Below are 23,276 nucleotides of genomic sequence, written 5' to 3'. Positions count from 1 at the left end.
TGAAAGAATAGAATCCAAATCCATAAAATGCATAAAGAAATTATTTTCCTTGTGATCTTCAATGGATGATATGGATATGGATAAAGGATATGGGTTAAACTAGAAAAGATGGGTAATATTTTAATTTGAAAGCCCAAGAATCATCTCCCAATCCTTTTTTCATGAAATCTTCATGTTGTCAATTGAGAAAATTTCAATTCTAGCTATATTTTTCTTTAAAGATATTCAATATGAAATTATGCATATCAAAATGTATACTGCATGTAGCAGTTTTTCAGTATGAAAACAGTCTTAATTTTTCTTCATTCCACTTCCCACCCATACATCTTTTATCCAGAATTTATTCTGTACCCCTGCAATGCCCAGTTTTTAAAACCACATGGGTTCATCTGGTTGATAAAAGTTTCAATATTCTACAATAAGCATAGTCTGTATCTCTGACATAATCAGTCAAGTAAGAAGTGTTTATTTAAGCATCTACTATGTGGTTGGCAAAAATAGTCCTTTATTCTGAAGGGGCTCACAGTAGAACTTTCTTTCCAGGTTGTATTATAATTGAGGAAATGGCTAGCTACTCTAGTATCTTTGCCAAACAATAAGCAAAAAAAAAAATCACAAAAAATAGAACACAACTAAAGAGTAGGACTGAACAACAAATGTAAAATGATTTTTTAAAAATTGAACAATAGTAACAAAACCGAATTTTGATTTTGTACCCACTATGCACTTATTTACTATGATGGGATTCAGTGGTACATTTAGAAAATGTTACCTTAAGTTCCAGGCTCCCTAAAACATCTTTGCTTTACCTTGGGAATCAGTGAAGATATTGTTTTTCAGAATAGCTTTATTTCTGAAGAGGAAAGAGATGTGTATGAAGAACTCCTGACGCAAGCAGAAATACAAGGGACCATCAATAAAATCAACAGTAAGTTAAGTCATTTTGGGAAAGCAGTGAATTGTATTTGTTTTTTGTCATTTGAATTTGCATTTGTCATAGCTTTCTGTGGCCTGAGACTTGGAAGAACTCTGAAAACTTAGATTTCTGGCACAATCATATTTTTAAAATGAAAAATAATACACAAAATGTTATTGTTGTTATTAATGGTAGGAGATGGGTGTTTGGCTATTTTTTTTTTTATTAAGCTTTTAGGGGGTCATAGAGTTTTTTCTTCCCATATCTTTAAATACCTCATTGGTCAACCCATTCTCTTAGTCATTCATTTTATGCCAACACTCTCTCTTCTGAAAATTCTACAAAAGGGCTTTGAATTTTGTTTTGTTTTCTATTTTTTTTTTTGTTTGAATCTTCTTATTGATTTCATGATTCAAATTTATTTATTTATTTATTTATTTTTTTGCTAGAGAAAGAAAATAAAGATGCTTGCCCAGGGTATTATGTTGGTGTTCTAATGGAAAAGTGACAGCTGTTTTTTTGTTTTGTTTAGCACCTGCCTCTTCACTCAAAAAGTTGATAGTGTGTAAGAGCTGTTTTCTTTCAGCCTACATAGCTTTAGTCCAAGTCAATGAGAAGGTTGACAGGCAAGATGAAGGCACATTGATGACAGGTTTGAATCATACAGCTCTGAATCTTTCTGGAGTCGTGCAGCTAAATTCCTTATGGTACCTAGTACAGATATGTGAACAGAAAACCCAGGTAATTAAAATAAGGACATGATAGTTTGGATGCCTCAGCCTGCACTTTTCCCTCCTGCTAATACAAGTCACTTCACTCTGAGCTCCAGTAGAAACAGTAAGGAACTTTATTTGGCTTCTACTCACATGTATCTAAATTGCCCTTGTGTTTTGGAACCTCAACACATCCTAGTGTGCCCTTTGTGCTTAACCTCTGGATGAATTTTGCAGACTTGTATTGTGCTTTTCCATTGTTTTAAAGCCCAAGATTAATGCATGTATGTCAGTGTAGCTGGAATACTTTACTTTTAAAATGATACTCTAATGGTACCATTTAAAAGTTCAGATATTTAAGGAGAAAGGAATGTATGTATTTTGTTTTTAATAAAGAACTACCATATGTAGAAATGTAGTGTAGGAATATAGAACCTTTTAAGAGCCTCTAGAGAAAAATGTTAATTTTTTTCTAAGGCAGCGTCTAACTTGGGACAAATTGCTGTTTTCAGTTTTATTCCAACAAAATGGTTTGTGAACATGGCAGCCAGGATTTACTATTCACTCAAAGAAGCATAATTTGAAGTTTCTCTTTCTCTCATGTTAGAAAGTTGAGTATTCTGTTATGCTTGACAAAAATGTAGTAGAGGAAGAAATTAGTGTTGCCAGTGAGACATCAAAGGCTCATAAGCTTAACAAATAAATTCTTTAATAGATTTTTGCCTTCACTTATTTTTGAAAAGTTAAAGCCATCACTTCTATCTTGGGAACCAGATTTTCTTTTTAAATTTGAAATAAAATTCATCACGTCTATAAAATTTTGCTGATGTTCTCAGCAAATTACCAGGCTACTGATTTGTTTCAGGTTGTTTATATAATTTTCCCCTTCTTTTTGAATTGATAAGGTATTTCTTATTTCTTGGAATTATTTTGATTATAAATAGTCAAAGATTAAATTATTGAACAGTGTTGTCTGATGATGGCTTTAATATAGAAAAATAAATTCTGGAGCCTTTAATCTGTCCTCATTTGAAAATAAATAGTTCGTTGGGACCAAAAGTGAATTTTCCAAAAAAAAAAAAACAAATGTTTTGTCAAGTCTCATAAAGGACAATGAATGGGTGATAATTCAACTTAAATATTTTAAAAGGCAGCTATTATTCAGTCTAGAGAGGTTATGCTGCTTTATTTTCCAAATATACATTTAAGGAACTCTAAATTTCAAATAGCATCTAGTCATTGCAGATCTGATAGGCTTCTATAGTCATCTGAACTAATCCATTTGCCAGTTGCTTCAGCTTGATGTGAGCTGCACTCATATAACATCATGGCATGGCTCTTGTGTTCTCTTAATATAATTTGCTTTTCTTGTAAAATATGACATGAAAAAGCAGAATTAATTGTCTTGTTTGTGGACGAAGTGCATGTATTGTTAGTACTTTCATGTATATTGTGATTATTCAATAACATTCGACCATACCAGGTGTGTAAATACATTATTTTTGATATTATAGTGAGCAAAAGACATAATTCTCCCTTTAAAGAATTAAAAGGAATTGAAAAATCTCACTCCATAATAAGCTCCATAAATGAAAAGTGTGGAAGTAATATAAGGATAGCAAACTGGTTTTCTTTCAAAGTCATTGTACTTGATATGTTCATTCTAATGAATGAATGTTCATTTTTCATAACTCTTTTGTTTGAAGGAAAGACTAACTTTTGGCCATGGGATGGATACAGACTAGACATAAGCATTTCCTGACAGTAAGTGATGTCAGACAGGGGAATGGTTTACAGAGGAAGTGTGTAGGCTTCTTTTGGATGTCTTTAGAAAGAGAATAAATTTCCATCTGTCAGAGATGGGTTAGAAGTAATCTTGCCTGGAAGCTTAGTAAAAGGACAAGTGATGAAAAAGTCTAAAGTTTCTCTGTTAAGTTTTATTAGGACTGCCTGGATACCTACTTTATGCGTTAGATTTCTACTTTGGTTTTTGACTCTATTCCCTGGTGGCACAAGTAAGCAATCACTCTTTCCTTGGTTGACAGCCCATTCTGTTGCATGGTCTCTGAAAACTGCCAATCCATGTTTTCAAAATGTCCTCCCTGGAAACCTTTAATTTTAACTTGTTGTTACCTATTAGAATTTATACTTGATCTCCAGGCACAGAAGCTATAGCTATGTCTGAAGATCCTTTTTTGAATAAGCTTATATCTTTACTGTGTTGGTTATAGAAAATCTAAAGAAGCTTCCACTTTAAAAACAAATACATCTGCAATTTAAGTGTTTGCAAAAATTTAAAAATTGTGAAAGGTATATGTATTTAATGATATTTTTACTTAAAAATAAAAATAATTTAAAAATGAATGTTAAAATTTTTCTTGACATGTAATTGGAAAAAAATACTATTAAAAATATAACACTTTGTAGAACACAAGGAGAGGAGCAAAGTGTCCTGAGAAATCTCTATTGGTAGTAAATCTATTTGTGAAGAAGCTTTTATTAACACTTAGTATGTGCCAGGTGTGGTGCTAAACTAAGCACTTGAGACATAAAGAAAAGTAAAAATAAATTTATAACTCTGTTCAAACCCTCAAAACATATATTAAGCAACTATTCAATTTCACTAATAAATTAGATATTATGAAGGAAGGCATAGTTTGGTCCCTGCCTTCAAATGACTTATAGTTTTGTTGGAGATGTAAGATGAATCATTTAAGATATATTATTACAGTGTAGAACTATACACAATTAAGAGGCAAATTATGAGATATAGATTGTATTTCTGTAGTTTTAAAGGACTGTGATTACTGAAGGCTAGATTATTGAAGGTTTGGTTTCATATAAAATATGAAATATGAGACTGGGATATCTTGGGACCTCTAGTTTAGGTACAGTGTAAATTAGCTTCCAGATGGAGCTCTTTTTAAACATGTATAATGCATTAGCTTTTTTAGCTAAGAAGATGTATGGAATTAACTGACCTGTGGATTTATGGCCTTCCATTTCTAACTTTGCATGATATGGTCCACCCAGAAAGACTAGGCTAGTTCCACCTTCCTCAAAGACTAGTGATCTTTAAGACAAATCACTCAGAGACATAGTAAGGAAACAACACAAATCACTCAGAAACATAGTGAGGAAACGACACAAATCAAATTAAGTGAAATTCTGACCGCAATTTGTATCCTCTTCCAGGGATTATTGCTATTGATCAAATCAATGCTGTGATTCGAGAAGGTGATCCCAGTAATACCTTGACTGCACTCATGAAACCTGAGGCCCAGCTGCCTACTGTTTATCCTTTTGCTGCTGTTATGTATCAGAGCGAACTGTTCAATCTTCAGAAACAAAATGCTATGGTAAGATCAGCAGGACTTCTGCTACATGGAGCCTGACATGACTATACAAGAGTGGATAGAATATTTGGTTAAAAGAACAAGATGGTATTGAAACTGATGTTGTATTGATCATTTGGTTTTTTATATGATCTTAAAGTGGGAAGACTCCCAAGGCAAATCAGGTCCTTCTCTCTGCTTAAAGCAACAATTCCCCAGAAAGCTTCACCAATAAGTTGTCTAGCCACCTGTGACAGGTAACTGATAAGTGGTGCAGTGGATAAAGAACTTGACTTGGAATCATGAGGACCTAAATTAATATCTGACTATAGACATTTACTAGTTGTATGACCCTAAGCAAGTCACTTCTCAGGTTCCTCAATTGTAAAATGAGGATAATAAGGAGATAATAACAGCACTTATCTTGCAGGGTTGTTGTCATTCTGGATAAATCATTGAACTTCTCTATATTCTAGGTAATTTTTGTAACCATAAATTGTGGAGAATTTTTCAGGCTGCATTGGTTAGGGAAGTTTCTTTAGCCAGAAGCTCCCAAATTAATGAAGTTACAGATCCATTTCCTATTTCCTATTCCTATCTAATTGTTAGAAACATTTCTATATTTTGGGCTGAAATACATCTCTCTGTAAATTCTAATCATTAGTCCTAATTTTGCTTTTGGGGGATTATGTAATGTAATCCCTTGGCTCCACATAACTTCTCCAGGTATTTGATAACCACCCTCACAATAAAAAAAAAAAATGTAGGGAAAGAATATTCCCCGTATTCACTATAACTATAGTATGAGATTATCAATATTATTATTGTATTCTCCCCTGACGGCTATTGGGTTTTTGCTGTTGTTTTTAACAGCAAAGTTGACTATCTTTATGAGGGAGCATCTCCTAATTTCCATGGTAAAAATGAGGATAGATTGCTCAGTTTAGTGACAAAGATGCCTAAGGACAATAGCAGCTACTTTTAAATTTTGTGATGCTTAAATAACTGACTACTGTCTGTGAGATAATTGTTTTCTAAAAATTTCCTGATTGTGATACCTCCAGCTTTTCTCTGGTAGTTTTAAAGTAAAAAACCATTTTGTTTCTGCTATCTATAATATGAATATTGGGACTGAAGAAATGGAAAAAAAAATAACACAATCCCTTTCTTCAAGCAACTTTTTAAGATCCAGTGATGGATATAATTTATAGACATAACCATAGAACTAGATAATGTGACTATAATTATTTTAAAAAAATATTGTGGTTTCCCTTTTACCTCTTTCCCCAAATATTTGTTTGCTTCCTGTCTTTACTTTTTCGTTGGTTTCTTCTTATTTAGACAAATGCCTATCTATGCTCTTGTATCCTGTAACAGCTTACTTTGTTACCAGTTTGTATCTTAAATAAATATTTTAATACACAAGTAAAAAGTAGGTGTGGTGGTATATGCAACAAATATTTAATACCCATTAACTCACCCAAAGTGAAAGCTTGTATTGTTGTGACTCACAAGTCAGATATAAGGTTGAGTTATATCACATATGCTAAAGGGAAACTTAATACTTAGTCAACTCTAAGATCCTATCTTGGAAGAGATTGCTTTTGGCAGCCTTCTCCAGGGGTAAATGGAGAGATATGGCAATTTCCTGTCCTACTACAATTATATGATTAATCTAGTGCTAGGGTCCCCTATTTTCTCTGACCATATTGATTTTTGCCTTTGGGCCTAAACCTTTGGAGATTTGTGGACAGTTATGTCAAGTGGGATTTATCTAATCATTTGGCATCCTCTCATGGACCCCTAGTGCTATTTTAAACGTCAGTTATTGATTCTCGCCAACATATTCCAAATTCTTCCAGCTAAGAATAAAATTGTCTGGCATAACTGAGGTCTAGGTGAATATTTTCTCCTATTTTTAAAAAAAAATATAATCATTGAAAATTGAATAGTATATTCAATTCTTATTCTAGAAAAGACAGATTGCACATTCATTCTACCTGTGGCAAGCCACCATCCAAACTAATAGACACAAAGGAAGACATGCAGTTAAGTACAGGGCAACTATAGCTGAGCACTATGAAGAATTCTACTTTTTTTTTTAATTAAAGCTTTTTATTTTCAAAACATATGCATGGATAATTTTTCAACATTAATCCTTGCAAAAATTTGTGTTCTAATTCCCCCTCCTTACTCCTCAACCCCTCCTCTAGATGGCAAGTAATCCAATATATTTTAAACATGGTAAAAATATGTTAAATCTAATATATGCATACATATTTATGCAATTATCTTGCTGCGCAAGAAAAATCAAACCAAAAAGAAAAATAAAATGCAAGCAAACAACAACAAAAAGAGTGAAAATGCTATGCTGTGTGATCCACACTCAGTTCCCACAGTCCTCTGTAGGGTGTGGATGGCTCTCTTCATCACAAGACCATTGGAACTGGTCTGAATCATCTCATTTTGAAAAGAGCCATGTCCATTAGAATTGATCATGTTATAATTTTGTCTGCTTATTTCATTTAGCATCAGTTCATATAAGTCTCTCCAGGATTCTCTGAAATCATCCTGATGATTGTTTCTCACAAAACAATAATATTCTATACATTCATATACCATAACTTTTAGCCATTTTCCAACTGATGGACATCTATTCAGTTTCCAGTTTCTTGCCACTACAAAGAGGGCTGCCACAAATATTTTTGCACATGTGGGTCTCTTTTAAGATCTCTTCGGGATATAAGCTCAGTAGAAACACTGCTGGATCAAAGGGTATGCACATTTTGGTAGCCTTTTGGGCATAGTTCCAAATTGTTCTCCATAATGGTTGGATCAATTCACAGTTCCACCAACAATGCATTAGTGACTCAGTTTTCCTACTTCCCCTCCAACCTTCATCATTATCTTTTCCTGTCATCTTAGCCAATCTTAGGCCTCAGAGTTGTCTTAATGCATTTCTCTGATCAATAATGATTTAGAAGACCTTTTCATATGACAAGAAATGATTTTAATTTAGTCATCTGAAAATTCTCTCGTATCCTTTGACTTTATCAATTAGAGAATGGCTTGAAGAATTTTACTTTTAAGTGGCCCATAGCAAAGTTTCTGGACTTGATTGCTAGATATATTGATAACCTCAGAATTGATCATCTCAGAAAAGGAAATTCTAAAGAATAACTAAGGGAAATAATAGGTATATAATGATGCATTCTGTAAGATTACTCAGCCTGATTCAGAAAACCAAGAAAGGCTTACATGAGCTGATGATGATGATGAAGTGAGCAGAACCAGGAGAACATTGTACACAGTGACAGCAAGATTATGTGATGATCTACTATAATAGACTTAGCTATTCTCAACATTATGGTGATCCAAGACAATTCCAATCAACATCCAGAAGGAAAACTATAAATCCTGAATAGGGATCAAAGCATGCTATATTATATTCATCTTTTTTGTTGTTGTTTGTTTGTTTTACTTTTTCTTTCTCATAGCTTTTCTCCTTTTGTTTTGATTGTGCTTTTACAACATGAAATATGCTCAAAAGGATTGTACATATATAACCTATATCACATTGCTTCTCTCTTAGGGAAAGGAGACATAAAAGTAGGAGGGAGAAAAAGTTTGGAACTCAAAATCTTTAAAAGAATGAATGTTGAAAACAGTCTTTACATGAAATTACAAAAATATTATTTTGAAAAAAGAAATAATTTAAGAATAATTTGTAAGGAAAAAAAGACCACCCACTCTGATCAACTAATTAGCTGACTAATCAGCTATCTATATATTTATTCTGGAACCTCTAGCATTAATTGAGAGATCAGCTGTCTGCATATGGCCCCAGCCCATCCCACTCCGAGTATTGATGGACACATTCAGTGCCAGAGTTTTCTAGATAGACCCAGTCAAGTATAAATTTGGTTTTCTAAAGATCCATATAGAATACTTCAGTATTGCCAACTTATTGCCAGTGGTTCTTGGGATCCACTGGATAGTTTCTATGTGGTTTCTCTACCTCTTTGCAGCTGTTTTACTGCTCTTTCTCTTTCCATGCCTCCAGCATTAATCATGGCTCTAAGATTTCGTAGTCATGATACCCTTATTTCGACTTCAGTTTCCTCATCAATAAAATAAAACTAATAATATTAATGTGAGTCTCCCTAACAGATTTATTTTGAAGATCACCTAAGCTAATGCCTGCAAATTATTCTTTTTTTTTTCCTGAGGTAATTGGGGTTAAGTGATTTCCCCAGAGTCACACAGCTAATTAGTGTTAAGTATCTGAGGCCAGATTTGAACTCATGTCCTCCTGATTTCTGGGCTGGTGTTTTATCCACTGCACCACCTAACAGCCCCCCTGCAAATAATTCTTAAGCCTTAAAATGCTGTCTCCATGTAACATTCCACGTGACCCTCACAATTATCTTATAAAAATGTCAATTATTATCATTATTATGGATTGCATTGTTTTTCCTTGACTATTTTGTTTTCTAGCTTTTCAACAACAGCACTATTGGCAAAGATTTGCTTAATGAAATGTGTGGGTTTTGGGGTTTTTTAAAATGATACTTGGTGTAATACTGAGAATTTTCTCATCATTGACTTGTTTTCCAACAGAACTACCTGACCCATGAGGAGCTATCCATTGCTGTAGAAATGTTATCTGCTGTTGCTTTGCTTAACCAGGCATTGGAAAGCAGTGATCTTTTGTCTATACAAAATCATCTTCGAAATCCTTCAATAGGCTTCAATAATTTGGATGAAGAATATTTGGAACGGTAAGGGACCTCTCATTCCTTTCAGCTTTTTAAAAATGCATATGGATGATTTTGACATCCTTTCCTCCAGGGATCTCTGTTTTCAGGGATGTGGTTCTTTTTGTCAAGACCCCTTTAAAAGACTTTGTTTATATATCCCAATTGGTCACAAAGTGCTAAAAATGCTGATATAATTGTTTTCACCATATTTCCTTTTGCCAAAAGGTAGGCTTTTTTAAAAAAACAATTTCAATTGTATGTGATGTAAGGGAACATCGTAATTAACATGTCAATGTTATGTCATTTAATGAAATGCTGTGTTTTTTTTTTTGTTTGTTTGTTTGTTTGTTTTTACCAGTTAGCATAGGTTATGTAACATGATAAAGAAGAAATCAGAAAGACCTGGCTTTGAGTCCAGTATTGTCTGTATGAGCCTGACCAAGTTGACCTTTCAATGCTCAAGATAACTGTGTGTATTGATGGATCTGATCACCTTTCCCTAATCAACAATATAGTAACCCTGTCACATATCATGCTATTAAAGAAATAAACATTGAAAATATCAACCTTCATTTTGGCCTTTTCTTGGATACTATAGAGTAAGACCCTAGATTTCAAATTCCAACCATCAGCTGCTGTTTCTTTCACATGGTGCTTCCAAATTCACCCCTGATCAACAAAGATACAAGAGCTATTGATATAGGTTGGAAAAATGTTCAAAACTGAAGTGAAAAGTTTGAGAATCATTGTTGAATAAATGAGAAGCAAAACTCAGAAGTCAAATTTTGGATGCTTCATCATTTATGTTTGTTACCACCAGAGGGAGATATAGCCTCAGCTCTCCTAGTTTTTAAATCACCTTGATGATTCTTGGACATATTCATATTAATTACATTTTAAAGTTGTAATAAAAAGCCGAAGTCCTTTATTCTATAAATTAGATAATGAAAAGATTAATTAGGATTCTTTATCTTGATTTGTTTTTAGTTGGATTATAGGATTCAACTTTTTATTTTATTTTATTTTTTTAGGAAAAACTATTCCTAACAGCCAACCCAGATTAACAGTTTTGTAAATCTGAGTTACTTTTAGATTTAATGAACAGATAGACTGAGATGATTTTATCACCTAGCAGCAGATAATTTAGAATTAAACATAATAATCATAGGATTATTCTGTTTTATAAAGGTTAAATTCTCATTTCTAGCAGAAAGGGAGTTGACCAAAGGCCAAGATTCTCTTTTTGGCAGGTGGACAAAGGTTAGCCAGAGATTAAGTACCTTTTTTTTAGTCTTATTGAATAACCTGTTTTTTTGTTTTGTTTTGTTTTTTGTGGGGCTAGAAGCTGAATTGAGTAATGGAATCTTTTTTTTTTTAATTTATTTATTTTTAATACGCATTGCTCTATGAATCATGTTGGGAGAGAAAAATCGGATCAAAAGGGAAAAACCATGGGAAAGATTTTAAAAAAACAGAAAAAGAAGTGAAGATAGTATGTGATGATTTACATCTAGTCTCCATAGTTCTTTTTTTGGGGTGCAAATGGCATTTTCTGCCTAAAGTCTATTGGGATTGTTTTGGATCAGTGAACTACTGAAAAGAACCAAGTCTTTCATAGTTGATATCACACAATCTTTCTGTTATCGTGTACAATTTATTCCTGTTTCTGCTTGTTTCACTTAGCATCAGTTCGTGTAAATCTTTCTAGGCCTTCCTAAAATCAACTTAATCATTTTTTATAGAACAATAATATAAGTAAAGAATCTTCTAAGGAAAATGGGGGATGACTACTAATTACTGACCACAAATTTTTTCAAAGTACATTTTCTGGCAGCAAAAGGCATCACCCATAAGGAAAAACTTCTGGGTAGAATTAAGAAAGTCTGAGAGACCCTAACTAGTCAGGTGATCTGCCTCATCTAATGGATTATGTTTAAAATAAGATTTTATCATTTTAAAAATTCTTCTTTTCTGTTATAAAAATAAGCTTTGTGAATCGCTCCTTTTCTCTGATCTCTGAAGAGTCAAGTGATGTGACCTGATAGGTAAATACTAACTTTACTGATTAAGTGGTTGATGGCTTGGTTAAAAAAAAAAAAAAATCACTTAGTTCAACTCTCTCTTTTTATAAATAAGGAAACTAAGGCTTAAGTTAATATGTAGTCAAATTTGAACTCGGGTCCTTCTGATTTAAAGGCTGGTGCTCTATCCACTACTCTATCTCCCTGCCCCTAAAACATAAATTTCTAAAGAAGACCCAAAGCAACCCATAGTTTCTGTGGTATGTCTGAGAGTGGGGGTAGGAGAATCTTATCTGAAAATTGCTGTGCTAATGAATCAGCCACCCACTTTCTCTTTTGGCACCCACTTGAAAGAAAAATTTAGAGGTTTTTATAACAACATTTTTATAAGATAACTTTTCTGCTGTTAGGGAGTTTGGGTGTTCTAACAAAGTAATAGATCTGAATTCAAATCATTTTTGCCATCCTGACTTTGAGTCACTTAAACTCCCCTATCTTGATTTCTTCATCTATATAAAGGGATTTGGGGGTGACCTTTGTCCTTCTCCTAGGCTGCAAGGGCTGTGAGAGCACAAATGATCTTTTTAATATTTTCTCTTTCTAATGAAGATCCTTCTTTACCTTTGAGTCTCTTTTTAAAATTGCCATTTCATGAGTTGGTATAGCTTTTAGAAACCAATGGTCAAAAACCACAAAAGAGGAAGTTTCTTATTCATGTAACTGAAAATAGAGTAATTTATTATAACTGGATTTTAGAGTACAAAGAGAATATCAGCCAAAAAAAAAAAAAAAAAGCTTTCATTTTTCATTAGGTGTTTGCTATGTGCCAGGGACTGTGTTAAGTTTTGGGCATAAAAAAAGGGCAACATCATGGTTCTTGCCTTCAGGGAGCTCACACTTGAATAGGCCAGACAACATACAAAGACCTATGTACATACAATATAAATTCAAAATAGATGGAAAGCAAGATCAGAAGGGAAAGACATTAGCAGGAAAGTCCTTCAGTAGAAGGTGGGATTTCAGCTAAAAATTCAAAGAAGCCAAGAGTACTGGAAGTAAAGGTGGTGAGGATGGGAAAGTCAAAGAGATGCGAAAGGAGATGAGAGGAGAAAACTGTAAATTAATTCCTGAAAATTCTTTTGAGTATCTTATAAATATTTTTAAACAGATTAAATAGAGTAGTATTTGAAAAGCTCTTTACTCATATAATAATCCTGAGCAAAGTCTATTCCAGCCACAACATTCTGTAATCATGTACTTTGTGTCCCGTATCATTGTATTTGTGTCCTTTTTGTTCTCTTAGGGCTAAAAAATTAATTTATTTCTGTAAAATCATAGTCATAGACTAATCAAGAAGCATGTTCCACATGTGGAATTTTACTCTTTCCTCTACAAAGAAAATTAGGCACAAGTGATGTTTGTGAACTGACATATATCTACAGGGCTTTTACTGGTCATTTTTCTTGATTTAGATTAAATTTTATTTTTTTCAATTATTAAATTATTAAATGTTTTTTATCTCTTACCACATCTTTCTCTCTGCTTAGCAAATTGTTATTATAAGTTACTGCAAGACATAATTGATATATAGTTCTCCTAGAGGATTTGAGATAGAATAATAGTAGAGTTATAAAAGAGAAAGTGATAGATTCTTTGCCTAGGCTGTTACCTGAGAATTCTCCCAAGAATCAGGCTTATAAACCTTGAGATATTCTAAGAATGCAGTGTTGTGTTCTGGAAACGATACTGCATTAAAAGTCAGAAAATCTGCATTGGGGTCCCAGTTTTGCCACTTACTTTCTGTGTAACCTTTGGCTTCACAGAATGACTTCTCTTCTTCATAAACCCTAATTAGTACCATTCAACAAAACTTGATGTTAAAATGTGCCCATTAATTCTATAGTGGGTATTTTTTAAAGTCAGGATGAAATGTTATTTTACTCTCAAAGAACTTGCTGGTTAAATGTCAGAAAACATAGACAACTAAGCAATATACCAAGAGTTATGAAGGGGCCAAGGTTAGTATGTAGCAAGAGGAGGATTTGGATGGATTTAGCATTTGTGGTTTTGAGTAGGATGTATAAACAGAGCCAAGGAATTTTGTAGAGAGTGAACAGCAACTTTAACTATGTGACCTTTTGAGGTTGTATGATGCAGTAAAAACAGTCCCTGAACTTGTGTCTTAAGCTATAACACTAGTGCTATGACCTAGAAAAAGTCTGAAGTTTTCTCACTTTAAATTTCTTCATACCTTACTTACCTTGGGAGGTTATTATGAGAATCAAATAAGATAGTACGAGTCAAAGTGTTTCTGAATATGCTTGATCAATTTGGTAATTTGTTAGATTTTTAAGAAAATTAATGTTAGAACAATTTAACTTGATGCATGTGAATCAATATGAATGAGATTTACTACTTTGTAAATTGCATAAATAGATGAGAGAGACAGAAAAACTGGAAGAGGAGGGAAGAAAGGAAAAGGAGAGGAAAGAGAACATTTTTAAGCACTACTATGTGCTGGAGACAAATGAATATGAATGTTCTGAGAATGTTCTTTAATGGTGGTCCTACATAGGAAATCATTGGTTCAGAGGAGAGGTTCACAGAGTTACTGTAGGCATTTCTAGTATAAGGAATAGAGATAGGAAATTCCAGAAAATTAGGAGTGGAGAAGAGAGTTAAACTGCAGCACTAAATCTCTCTGCTTCCAATCTATCCTTTCTCCAAATCATTCTACACACAGCTGCTAAATTGATCCTCAATATATGACTGACCACATTTTCATCTTTCTCAAGACTTCAATGGGTCGCTCTTATTTCTAGGATCAAATACAAGCTGTTTTCTTCCTTCACAATGCTAGTTTCAATCTCAAAATATTGATTTTAAATTATTTGACCTTTTATAATGTATGTTCTAGTCAAACTGAGAAATCAGAGACTATTCTGTTTTATCTTGGTGTCCTCGAGATACATTGACCCTCATATTGCCTTGCATTTGCAAAAGTTAACATTTTATACAAGCTCATTATGGAATCAGTTGAAGGCTAAAATTCCTATCAGCTACATAACACATTGCCTCACTTTTCTTTTAATGTTTCCCTTACAATATTTTTTAATTCTCAGTATGTATGTTAAGTTTAGTCCATTTTGTATAAAGTTAATTCAAAAAGTAAATTAAAGTTATTGATAGAATTTTAATGATTTGTATCTTTCACAGTTATTCTACCACACTCCTGTCCATTAAAACAGAAGCTACATCTCAAGGACAAGATAATTTGAGCTGGAATGAAATCCAAAATTGTATTGACATGGTTAATGCAGAAATTCAAGAAGAAAATGAAAGTAAGTGTGTTGAGTTCAGTTTTCCAGAATGGTTGAGGAAGTAGGTATTCTGGATAATTGAAGTTTTGCCTTTAAAACAATTATTTGCTGACTTTTTTTTTTTTTGTTTCAGCCTTTTTTTTTTTGGTGGAAATTGTTCTACTATTTATTACATGATTTTTGCCTTAGTAAATGGGAAGAATTTTGATATCTTTTTATAGTACTTTCTAGGGTTAATCTTTTTTTCTCAAGTTTGGACCTTTGATTATCACTTTGATCAATGACTATGGTGGAAATACGTTTAAAGGATGTGATATATTGAACATTTATCAGCTGAGGAAATATCTTTGGATTTTGGAGGCAATCGAGAAGTAGTTGATGAAAGTAGCTGGAATGTCGGTCTAGACCAGATTCAGAAAGACATGAATTCAAATCTTTGTGTACTTACTAGATATGCTATTATGGGCAAATTATTTAGCTGCTGTCTTCCCAAGTTTCCTCAATTGTAATGTGGGGAAAATAATAGTATTTACCTCCCAGGGTTGTTGTAAGGATCAAATGAGGTAATATTTGTAAAGCACTTAACAAGGTGCTTGTCACATAGTATGTGCTTTAAAATCCTTGTTTCTTTTCCTTTCTTTCCTTGAATAAGTTGCTGACATAATTTTAGATTATATGGGTATCAAATTAAATAAAAATTGGGATATTTTTATTCTAATCCCAGCTATGGTCCTTTGTGATGATTGGAAAAATCTCTGGCCCTCTCTGGGCCTCAATTTCTTAATATGTACATGATGTTTTAATAGAAGTAATCTCTAAATTCTCTAATCTCTAAAATCTCTAAATCAAATCTCTAAAAAATCCAGTATGGGACACTTCAAGCTTTATTTTCTTATATTTGTCCCTTCTTCCTTGTTATCTTCTCTATCTTGGTTACCTCCTTTGACTTGTACATAGCAACTTCTTAATTTCTCTGAATTCAAATAGGTTGCGAACCATCCTTTTCATTATGCTTTTGGCTTAATTACATTTTTTTGGGTGAGTTTTGAAGGAATACTCTTTCCCATTTAAATAATTTTTTGGTGGTAGTCAGTTTTTAAGTCTTATTAGGCTTCTTATGCTTTGAAATTACCAAACTTCTCTTAGAACATTCTGACTTAGTCTTGTGTAACCATTCAAAATATTTTCACCCCTTTTTATGGGCATAGAGCCTGAAAATCCATCTTTATCTTTTTATCAAGGATCACTTACCTCAGACTTTGGCTATAGACCTTCTCAGAGTAAGTAGTGCTTGGAAGCTTTCTGTGAGTCAGGAATATAGAGAATTTGAGCAGCTTTTTTTTTTTCTCAAACTTTGATATTGAATAATGTGGAGAAACTACTATTTTCCATATATGTATGTGTACATGTACACATGTGTGTATGTATTTTCCATGTGAGCTGCTCCATCATTTGTCTCATTTATGTTCTTTTTAATTTGTATACAGTCTCTCTCCCCACTTCACCTCCACCCTTATTGGGCCACAGTACAGTTTTCTTATCACTTCACAAGGAATTTTGGAAATCTGCCATAAAATTACTTGTACTGTGTACATAATTCAGCGCTGGAATCATGCAGGAAAACTTGGGTTGAAGTTCCCTCTCTCAGTCTTTCTATCTGTGTATCCATAGGCACTGATTTAAAATTGAAAGGGACCTTATTAAATTACCCTTTAGATTACATGGTTCATGCAAAGTTACATTAGTAAATGGCAGAACCAAGATATATATCACCCTGCTTTCCTGAAGTGTCTATATCATAGGAGCTATTTGAGGTGCATGTGGAAATACATATACACACACCTATATGTGGAAATATATACACACGTATATATATGTATGTATATAGATACATACATGCATATACATAAAGTTATTTTCTATCCTTCCAATTATTATTATTTGGTACAATTAAGCATAGTTAAATAGATGAATCAAGTAGGTTCATCCATTAGCCATCTAGTTCTCATCCAGTTCCTTTAGCCCATTGTTTATCTTTCAGAAGAAATTGTTCATTGAAGTAGTCAGAGTTCCAAGATCTTTCATATTTACTTTCTTTAGAATGTTATATTCATTATATAGATTATTCTCCTGGTTCTACTCACTTCATTGCATTGGTTCCCACAAGTTTTCCCAGGTTTCTCTTAGTTCATCCCTTTTGTCATTTCTTACAAGGCAATAACATTCCATGGTATTTTTATATAAACATTAATCAAGTTTAATTTTCTCACATATCACTAATTTAACAAACATTATTGGGTGCCTAGTTACCACTGTTGGTCTATGTACCACTATTGTTGTATAAGGTACATAGGACAAAGGTAAAGTAAGACAAAATCTGAAGGCTGAGTTTTGGGAAGCATTTACCCTCTGTCATAGCTTTGTTGACTATTGCTTTCAATCAGATGCCAACATTTTTAGTCTTTAACTCTATAGTATCTCTCTCCTCTATTCCCTCCTTTCCATTGTTTTGGCTGTCATCCTAGATATTAACCTGAACTCTGCAATAGCATACTGAATATTCTTCTTTCCTCTAAACTTCTAATGTATTCTCTACACTGCAGTTAAATTCATTTTTCTAACTCAGTTTTGATCATATTTACTAACTTGTCCAAAACACATTAGTCATTCACTCTGCTACTTAGCCCTCAAGATGCTGTGTGATTTGATTCTAACCTGCCTTACCGGCTTTGTGTCCCAACTAATCAAGCTGCCCTCTTCATCCAGCATTAAGTGGCCTTGCCCCTGTAAGATTCTGTTCCCTTCACTACCCAATCATCTTCAACCCTTCTTCAAATTCTAATCAAAGTATGACTTTTCTTGAATTTCTTTGCTCTTTCCTTTTACAGCACTGCTGCTTCCATCCCTTCCTCTTATCTCCTACATCTCTATACTGCTTTGTACATCTCTTTCTGGGCTCATATTCCATACCATTTTCCTTATATCCCTATATTGTGACTGCAAGCTGCTTGTAAGCAGGTTGGATGTTGTGTGTACCTTTCAATACTCCAAAATACCTAACATATCATGATGCTTAATAGTCACTAAATATTTTTATAAGTCACAGAATACATAATTTGTTACAGATGGAATATGTCTACAATCACAGATTTGACTTAGAGCTGGAAGGGACCCCATTTTAAAAATTAGGAATTTGAAGTTCAAGGACATCAACTATCTTTTTTTTCTCAACATTATATTTTAACCATTTTTATGATCATGGTCAAATCACTAATAGAAGATGTTAAATCTGAAATGCAATGAGCTAAAGATATATTAAAGAGATTACAAAATTTCCCCAGCTGTGTTCCAACCAATTCCTTCTGCTAGAAAAACTTATTTTTCCATTCATATAGCCTTAGAAGGATTCTTCTAGCTATGTGAAAAATATGCAAGTGAATTTTTTCCTTTTTATCTTCCAATTCTCTGTTTCATTTCTTTCAAAACAGGTCATTTGTTAACTGTGAGACATACATGCTATTTCAAATAAATCCCATTTAGGTGAACTCCATGGAGCTGCCTAAACTATTATTGTTCTAGGATTACTATATATGAGATATTACTTAAAATATATAGCCCATGAGCTGGGGTTTCCAAAATGTATTTGTTTTAAGAAGTAATTTTATCTTTGACCACAAAGAGGGGCAATAACATACATGTGCCCAGGAGGCTTCTGGGTAATTTTTTCCCAGCTCCTATGAGGTCATTTACTATGACCTCACTTGCTCATGTTTTTAGAAACACACCAAAAAGAAAACCTAACCAAGTACCTTCAATCAGGAGTCAGCTGGCATGTCTGAAGAAAATAAAACAGGTGATCAATCATGAGGAATGCACTCTTAAATTTGACTGGACTTGGCTCATTAAGGATTGCCCTTTTGCTGAAGTGTTCAAAGCACTCAACAGAAGAATGGAGTGTTCTATGTTCTCCAGGTTATCAATTCTATTGTGTGAAATGCTGTTCATCCCATATGTGTGTTTAGTAATTTGGACTCTTCAAAGCACTTTCACATATGTTTTCATTGTTTTTGAGAGACACATTGCATCTTAGATGATACAAATGTTTGTGTTTACAGAGACTTAATCATACTTTCATAAATTGTAGCTAATTTTAGTGTCATTTTTTTTTCTTGGGTTGATATATTCCTTTAATTATTATTAACAGGGTTGGAAGGCCGGTCTTATTAGGTTGTTGTTTTGTTGGGGTTTTTTTTTTTAGTCTATCTTGAGGGCATCGTCTTAAAAAAAATTTTTTTTTAAGAGTAATTAGACTATTCTGTGACATTTCATATTTGTAAAATGGTTTTCACTTTTTGCTTTAAAAGAGAATAGAGATTCTTCCTCTTTTCCAAAATTATGTCATCATAAGTTAACAGTATTTAGTACCAACTTGTTGGCTATGACCCTTAACCTGAGAATAATTTACTGTCCCTATTCATTTTTCAGAATATAGTATTTAAAAAATGAAAAGGTTTCATGTTTTGTTTGCTTTCTGTTTCAGTATAATTATAAATCCTGAAATGGAGATAGGTGAGAGATAGAAGAGAATCTCAGAAGTGCTCATAACATTTTATTGTTTGGTACAAACCATTAGATCCTTCCTTTCGAGCTGGAATTTTCAATATTTAAACATCTAACATATTGTGATTTTAAAGAAAAACTAACATTTTCTCAGTAGAACCGTCTTCCTTTCTATCTCTATTTTTTTTTTTTTTTAGGAGATATTGCCATTCGGGTTATTAATAAAGCTATTGATGAGAAAAATCCTGGGGGAACTCTAGAGTCCCTGCTGTTACCTGCTGCTAAATTGAGAAATGTGACCCCGGACAATGCTTATCATTATCAAGATGTTCTCTTTAAGGCTAAATCAGAAAAAATGAAGGTAGGTTCAAAACATCTCATACTGCTTACATGTGCAACACTGATCTTTGAAAAAAGCCAGAAATTTTTTTCTTTTTTCTTTTCTCCTTCTTATTCTTTTTTTTAAGCAAATGTTACTTCCTTTCTTTTAATCTTTTATCCTGGGCACCCCCAAAAAGCTGTGCTCAAACTCAATCTTACAGAGTTAGTTCATTCCTAATTCTTCTCAACAGTTATTGCCTAATAAGTTCCTGCTTTTTCTTAGCAATGTACTAGGTTCAGGGTAGGGGGGGAAAAAAGAGGAGGTATTGGATAGGAAGTAGGAAAGCAACATTCCTGTTCTAAGATGTTGGGCATTTATTTTACTGTGAGTAGATAAAACATACACAGTTTAAATTTCACATTTGCTCCATACTCTTTCCAAAATATGTGTGATGTTGATTTACGAGGTCATAGACAATAGCTACTGGCTTAGGCCTCAGAATCTTAATCTGAGGATTGTAGGCTTCCAAGGAGTTTGTGAATTCACAGCTTTCATGAAACTGAAAGAGAAAAAAAAAATGTATCTTTATTTTCATTAATCCCTAACTGAAATTTAGCTTTTCCTCCAATTATTTAAAAACATTATTTTACAGTAGAGTCTGTAGTCTTCATTCTATTGCCAAAAGAGGGAGGAGATACATAACATCCAAAAATGCTAACCCCAGATTTAGGCTTTCTCATTCATGAAAAATAGAATATTTGAGCTAACAGTTGAAAGATTGTCAAAGGTTGTCTATATGGATTACAGGATATTTTAGGCAGGGGAAATAGCTTGTACAAAGTCTAGTGTGTTTCCTTGCTTTTCCCCCATGGTCTTTAAGGTTTCCCAGGAGGTTTAGTGAATTTTTGAGCATGTGAGACCTTGTACCAATATCTCTGGTCAGTAGTGTATCTATAAGGAGTCCCAGAGTCCTGGTGTCTGTGATAGAGGGTGATTATTGGCCATGGGATGCCTTTGGTTCACATTCATTAAACCTTGAATGAGGAGTATAAGAGGTTGAACTAATATAAGTGTAGAGGACATAGTCTATCTAGCTCACAGCTACCCAAGGAGGATTCTCTAAGATCATCTCAACTCTAGAAATGGCAAGAAATTGTTGGAAGCAGGAATTCCAGGATCCTTCCAGAGAATTTCAGTCTGAGACTTCCAAGCCTCAATGGCAAGCTCTTGTTTAAATCTTGCCTCAGTTCCTTACTAGTTATTTGACCTTGGACAAATTGTTTAATCTATTTATGTTATGAATTAAGAGGTTGAACTTGACAATTTCTAGTCATGAGCCTAAACTTCTATAAAATAATTTTCTAAGAAATTCTTCAGAATTTACAAAATCCTCCCAAAACAAACATGCACCCTCCCTCCCAAAACAAAATAAAACAAAAAACAAAAACAGTGCAATTTTTAATCTGGCAAAAAGATACCTGAGAAAGATTCTTATCAAATAAGAATTGGTCACTCAGATTTGTTTTGACTTATACCACACCTCCCAGGCTCCAGATACAGGATCTGCTCTAGAATAAATTAGGGTTGCAGGAAGAACATGTTCAATATATTCCACCTTGTATTTCTTAGTTGGTTGTGGAGTTACCCAAAGAACTCCACTAAAGCAGGTTCACTGAGCCACATCTGGAAATTTGACAACTTTTGGTCTTTTTTGTTCCTCCTAAGATATGGGCAGAAAAGTAGGGAAGTTGAAGGCAAGAAAGAGAAAAAGATAAAATAGTAAGGTTTTGTCTTTGGCGGCTGTTGTGATAGCCTCTGCTATATAGCACAACTTTGCTCCATCCAGGGCATTCTGGTGCCATTGTCGATGGTCTAAGACCTTAGGAAAACCACAATTACAGTGAGAAAAAAAGTCAGAGAAAAAGGCCAATAAAAGAATGATTCTCTATCTTATCTCTTCCTCCTTGCTTCCTTATCTCCTTCCTGACCTTGCTTGGAGACGGGGAAGGATAGCATCAATGGGTCTAGCCCCTCTTCCTCTGTCCTACTTCTTCCCCAATTTTGTCAGCTCCAAACATTTTCAGGACCATATCTCAGACTTTCAGAGGTGTGTGGTCATGCCTGGTTCTGTTAAGCTCTCAGAAAATGTCAGGCTTGATTGATTTAGAGTACTGTAATGTCCAGAAGCCTTAAGAGAAGAGGAATATAAGAATAGGGTCTTGCCTTGAGCAATAGAGGACATGAGTCACTGTCCCACTCTGACATTTTGTTAATCTCCAGTTCCACCTTTCTTCATCTAAGGAACCAGCAGATTATATATATATATAAATACTTTGCATGTAGTCCAGTGTGATTGCTTTATTTATGTTCTTAAGCAACTGTACAGGAGTAAGCTTACAAAGAACCGAAATCTCTCTAGATGATTTTGTAATATCTTTATAAGATCTTGCATTCAGGAATATCTGGAGTCAGGAATATCTGAATTCATATCTGGCCTCAAACTCTTATTAACTATATAACCCTAAGCAAGTCACTTAAATTGTTTTGCCTCAGTTCCTCATCTGTAAAATGGGAACACTCTGGAGAAGGAAATGGCAAGCAACTATGGTATCTATGTCAAGAAAAAAACCCTTGGCCAATGTCCGTGGCATCAAGCAAAGTTAGATAGGACTGATCAACAAGATCCTTCAAATTCTAGGATTGCATGATTCTTGATTCTGTGAAATTTCTTCCTAAATAAATGTTTTCCCCTTTCCCTTCCACCTTAAAACATTTTTTTCTCCTTACCTCCCATCCCTTTCTCTTCCATTGTGACTTCTGCATCTTTTGCTTGTAATATTCTTCCAGAGTAAATTTAATTTAATTTTCATTAATTGAGCTTGGTGATTGGCAGGATTTATTTTATTTTTGATATTGATATGCTGACAATATAGCAAAGGAAGTCTGGTGATGTGAGATGGAGGTACTCACCCATCCTTTCGTTTTATAATCACTTTGGACCAAAGAAAACAAAATTCAATAAGCATCCCTTTAGTACCTTCTATAAACAAGGTCCTATACTAAGCACTGAAGAATCAAAGGCAGGCAATTCTAACCCTCAAAGGTCTTATGTTCTAACTTTCTAAATTCTACTGTAAAAGCATAAATTTTATACTTCTGATATGGATACAAATTAAAGCTGGTGTCATAAACTATACTTTTCCACGGACCAAAATAGTTCTTTACTTTCTCTTCTATCAGTTTTCAAGGTCAGTGTCAGAAAGATCAGAGTTCAAATCCAGATTCCAACACTTGCTAATTTTATAATTTTGGACAAATTGCTTAATCTG

At 33.7% G+C, this 23,276-nt stretch overlaps 1 protein-coding gene across 3 annotated transcripts in view; it reads left to right on the top strand.

Moving 5' to 3' along the window:
- Nucleotides 1-23,276, top strand: part of IQGAP2 (IQ motif containing GTPase activating protein 2) — a 310,948-nt gene that overhangs the window by 200,116 nt on the left and 87,556 nt on the right. For all 3 annotated transcript variants that reach the window (XM_031966282.1, XM_031966273.1, XM_031966291.1), the window contains exons 9-13: nt 841-928; nt 4,825-4,988; nt 9,585-9,745; nt 14,962-15,086; nt 19,823-19,986. In XM_031966282.1, the coding sequence (XP_031822142.1) occupies nt 841-928; nt 4,825-4,988; nt 9,585-9,745; nt 14,962-15,086; nt 19,823-19,986 (702 nt within the window). The remainder of the gene's footprint in view (nt 1-840; nt 929-4,824; nt 4,989-9,584; nt 9,746-14,961; nt 15,087-19,822; nt 19,987-23,276) is intronic.

Source organism: Sarcophilus harrisii, chromosome 1 (genome assembly GCF_902635505.1).
Source record: "Sarcophilus harrisii chromosome 1, mSarHar1.11, whole genome shotgun sequence".
NCBI classification, from domain to species: domain Eukaryota; kingdom Metazoa; phylum Chordata; class Mammalia; order Dasyuromorphia; family Dasyuridae; genus Sarcophilus; species Sarcophilus harrisii.
This window is presented reverse-complemented; position numbering and strand designations above follow the sequence as displayed.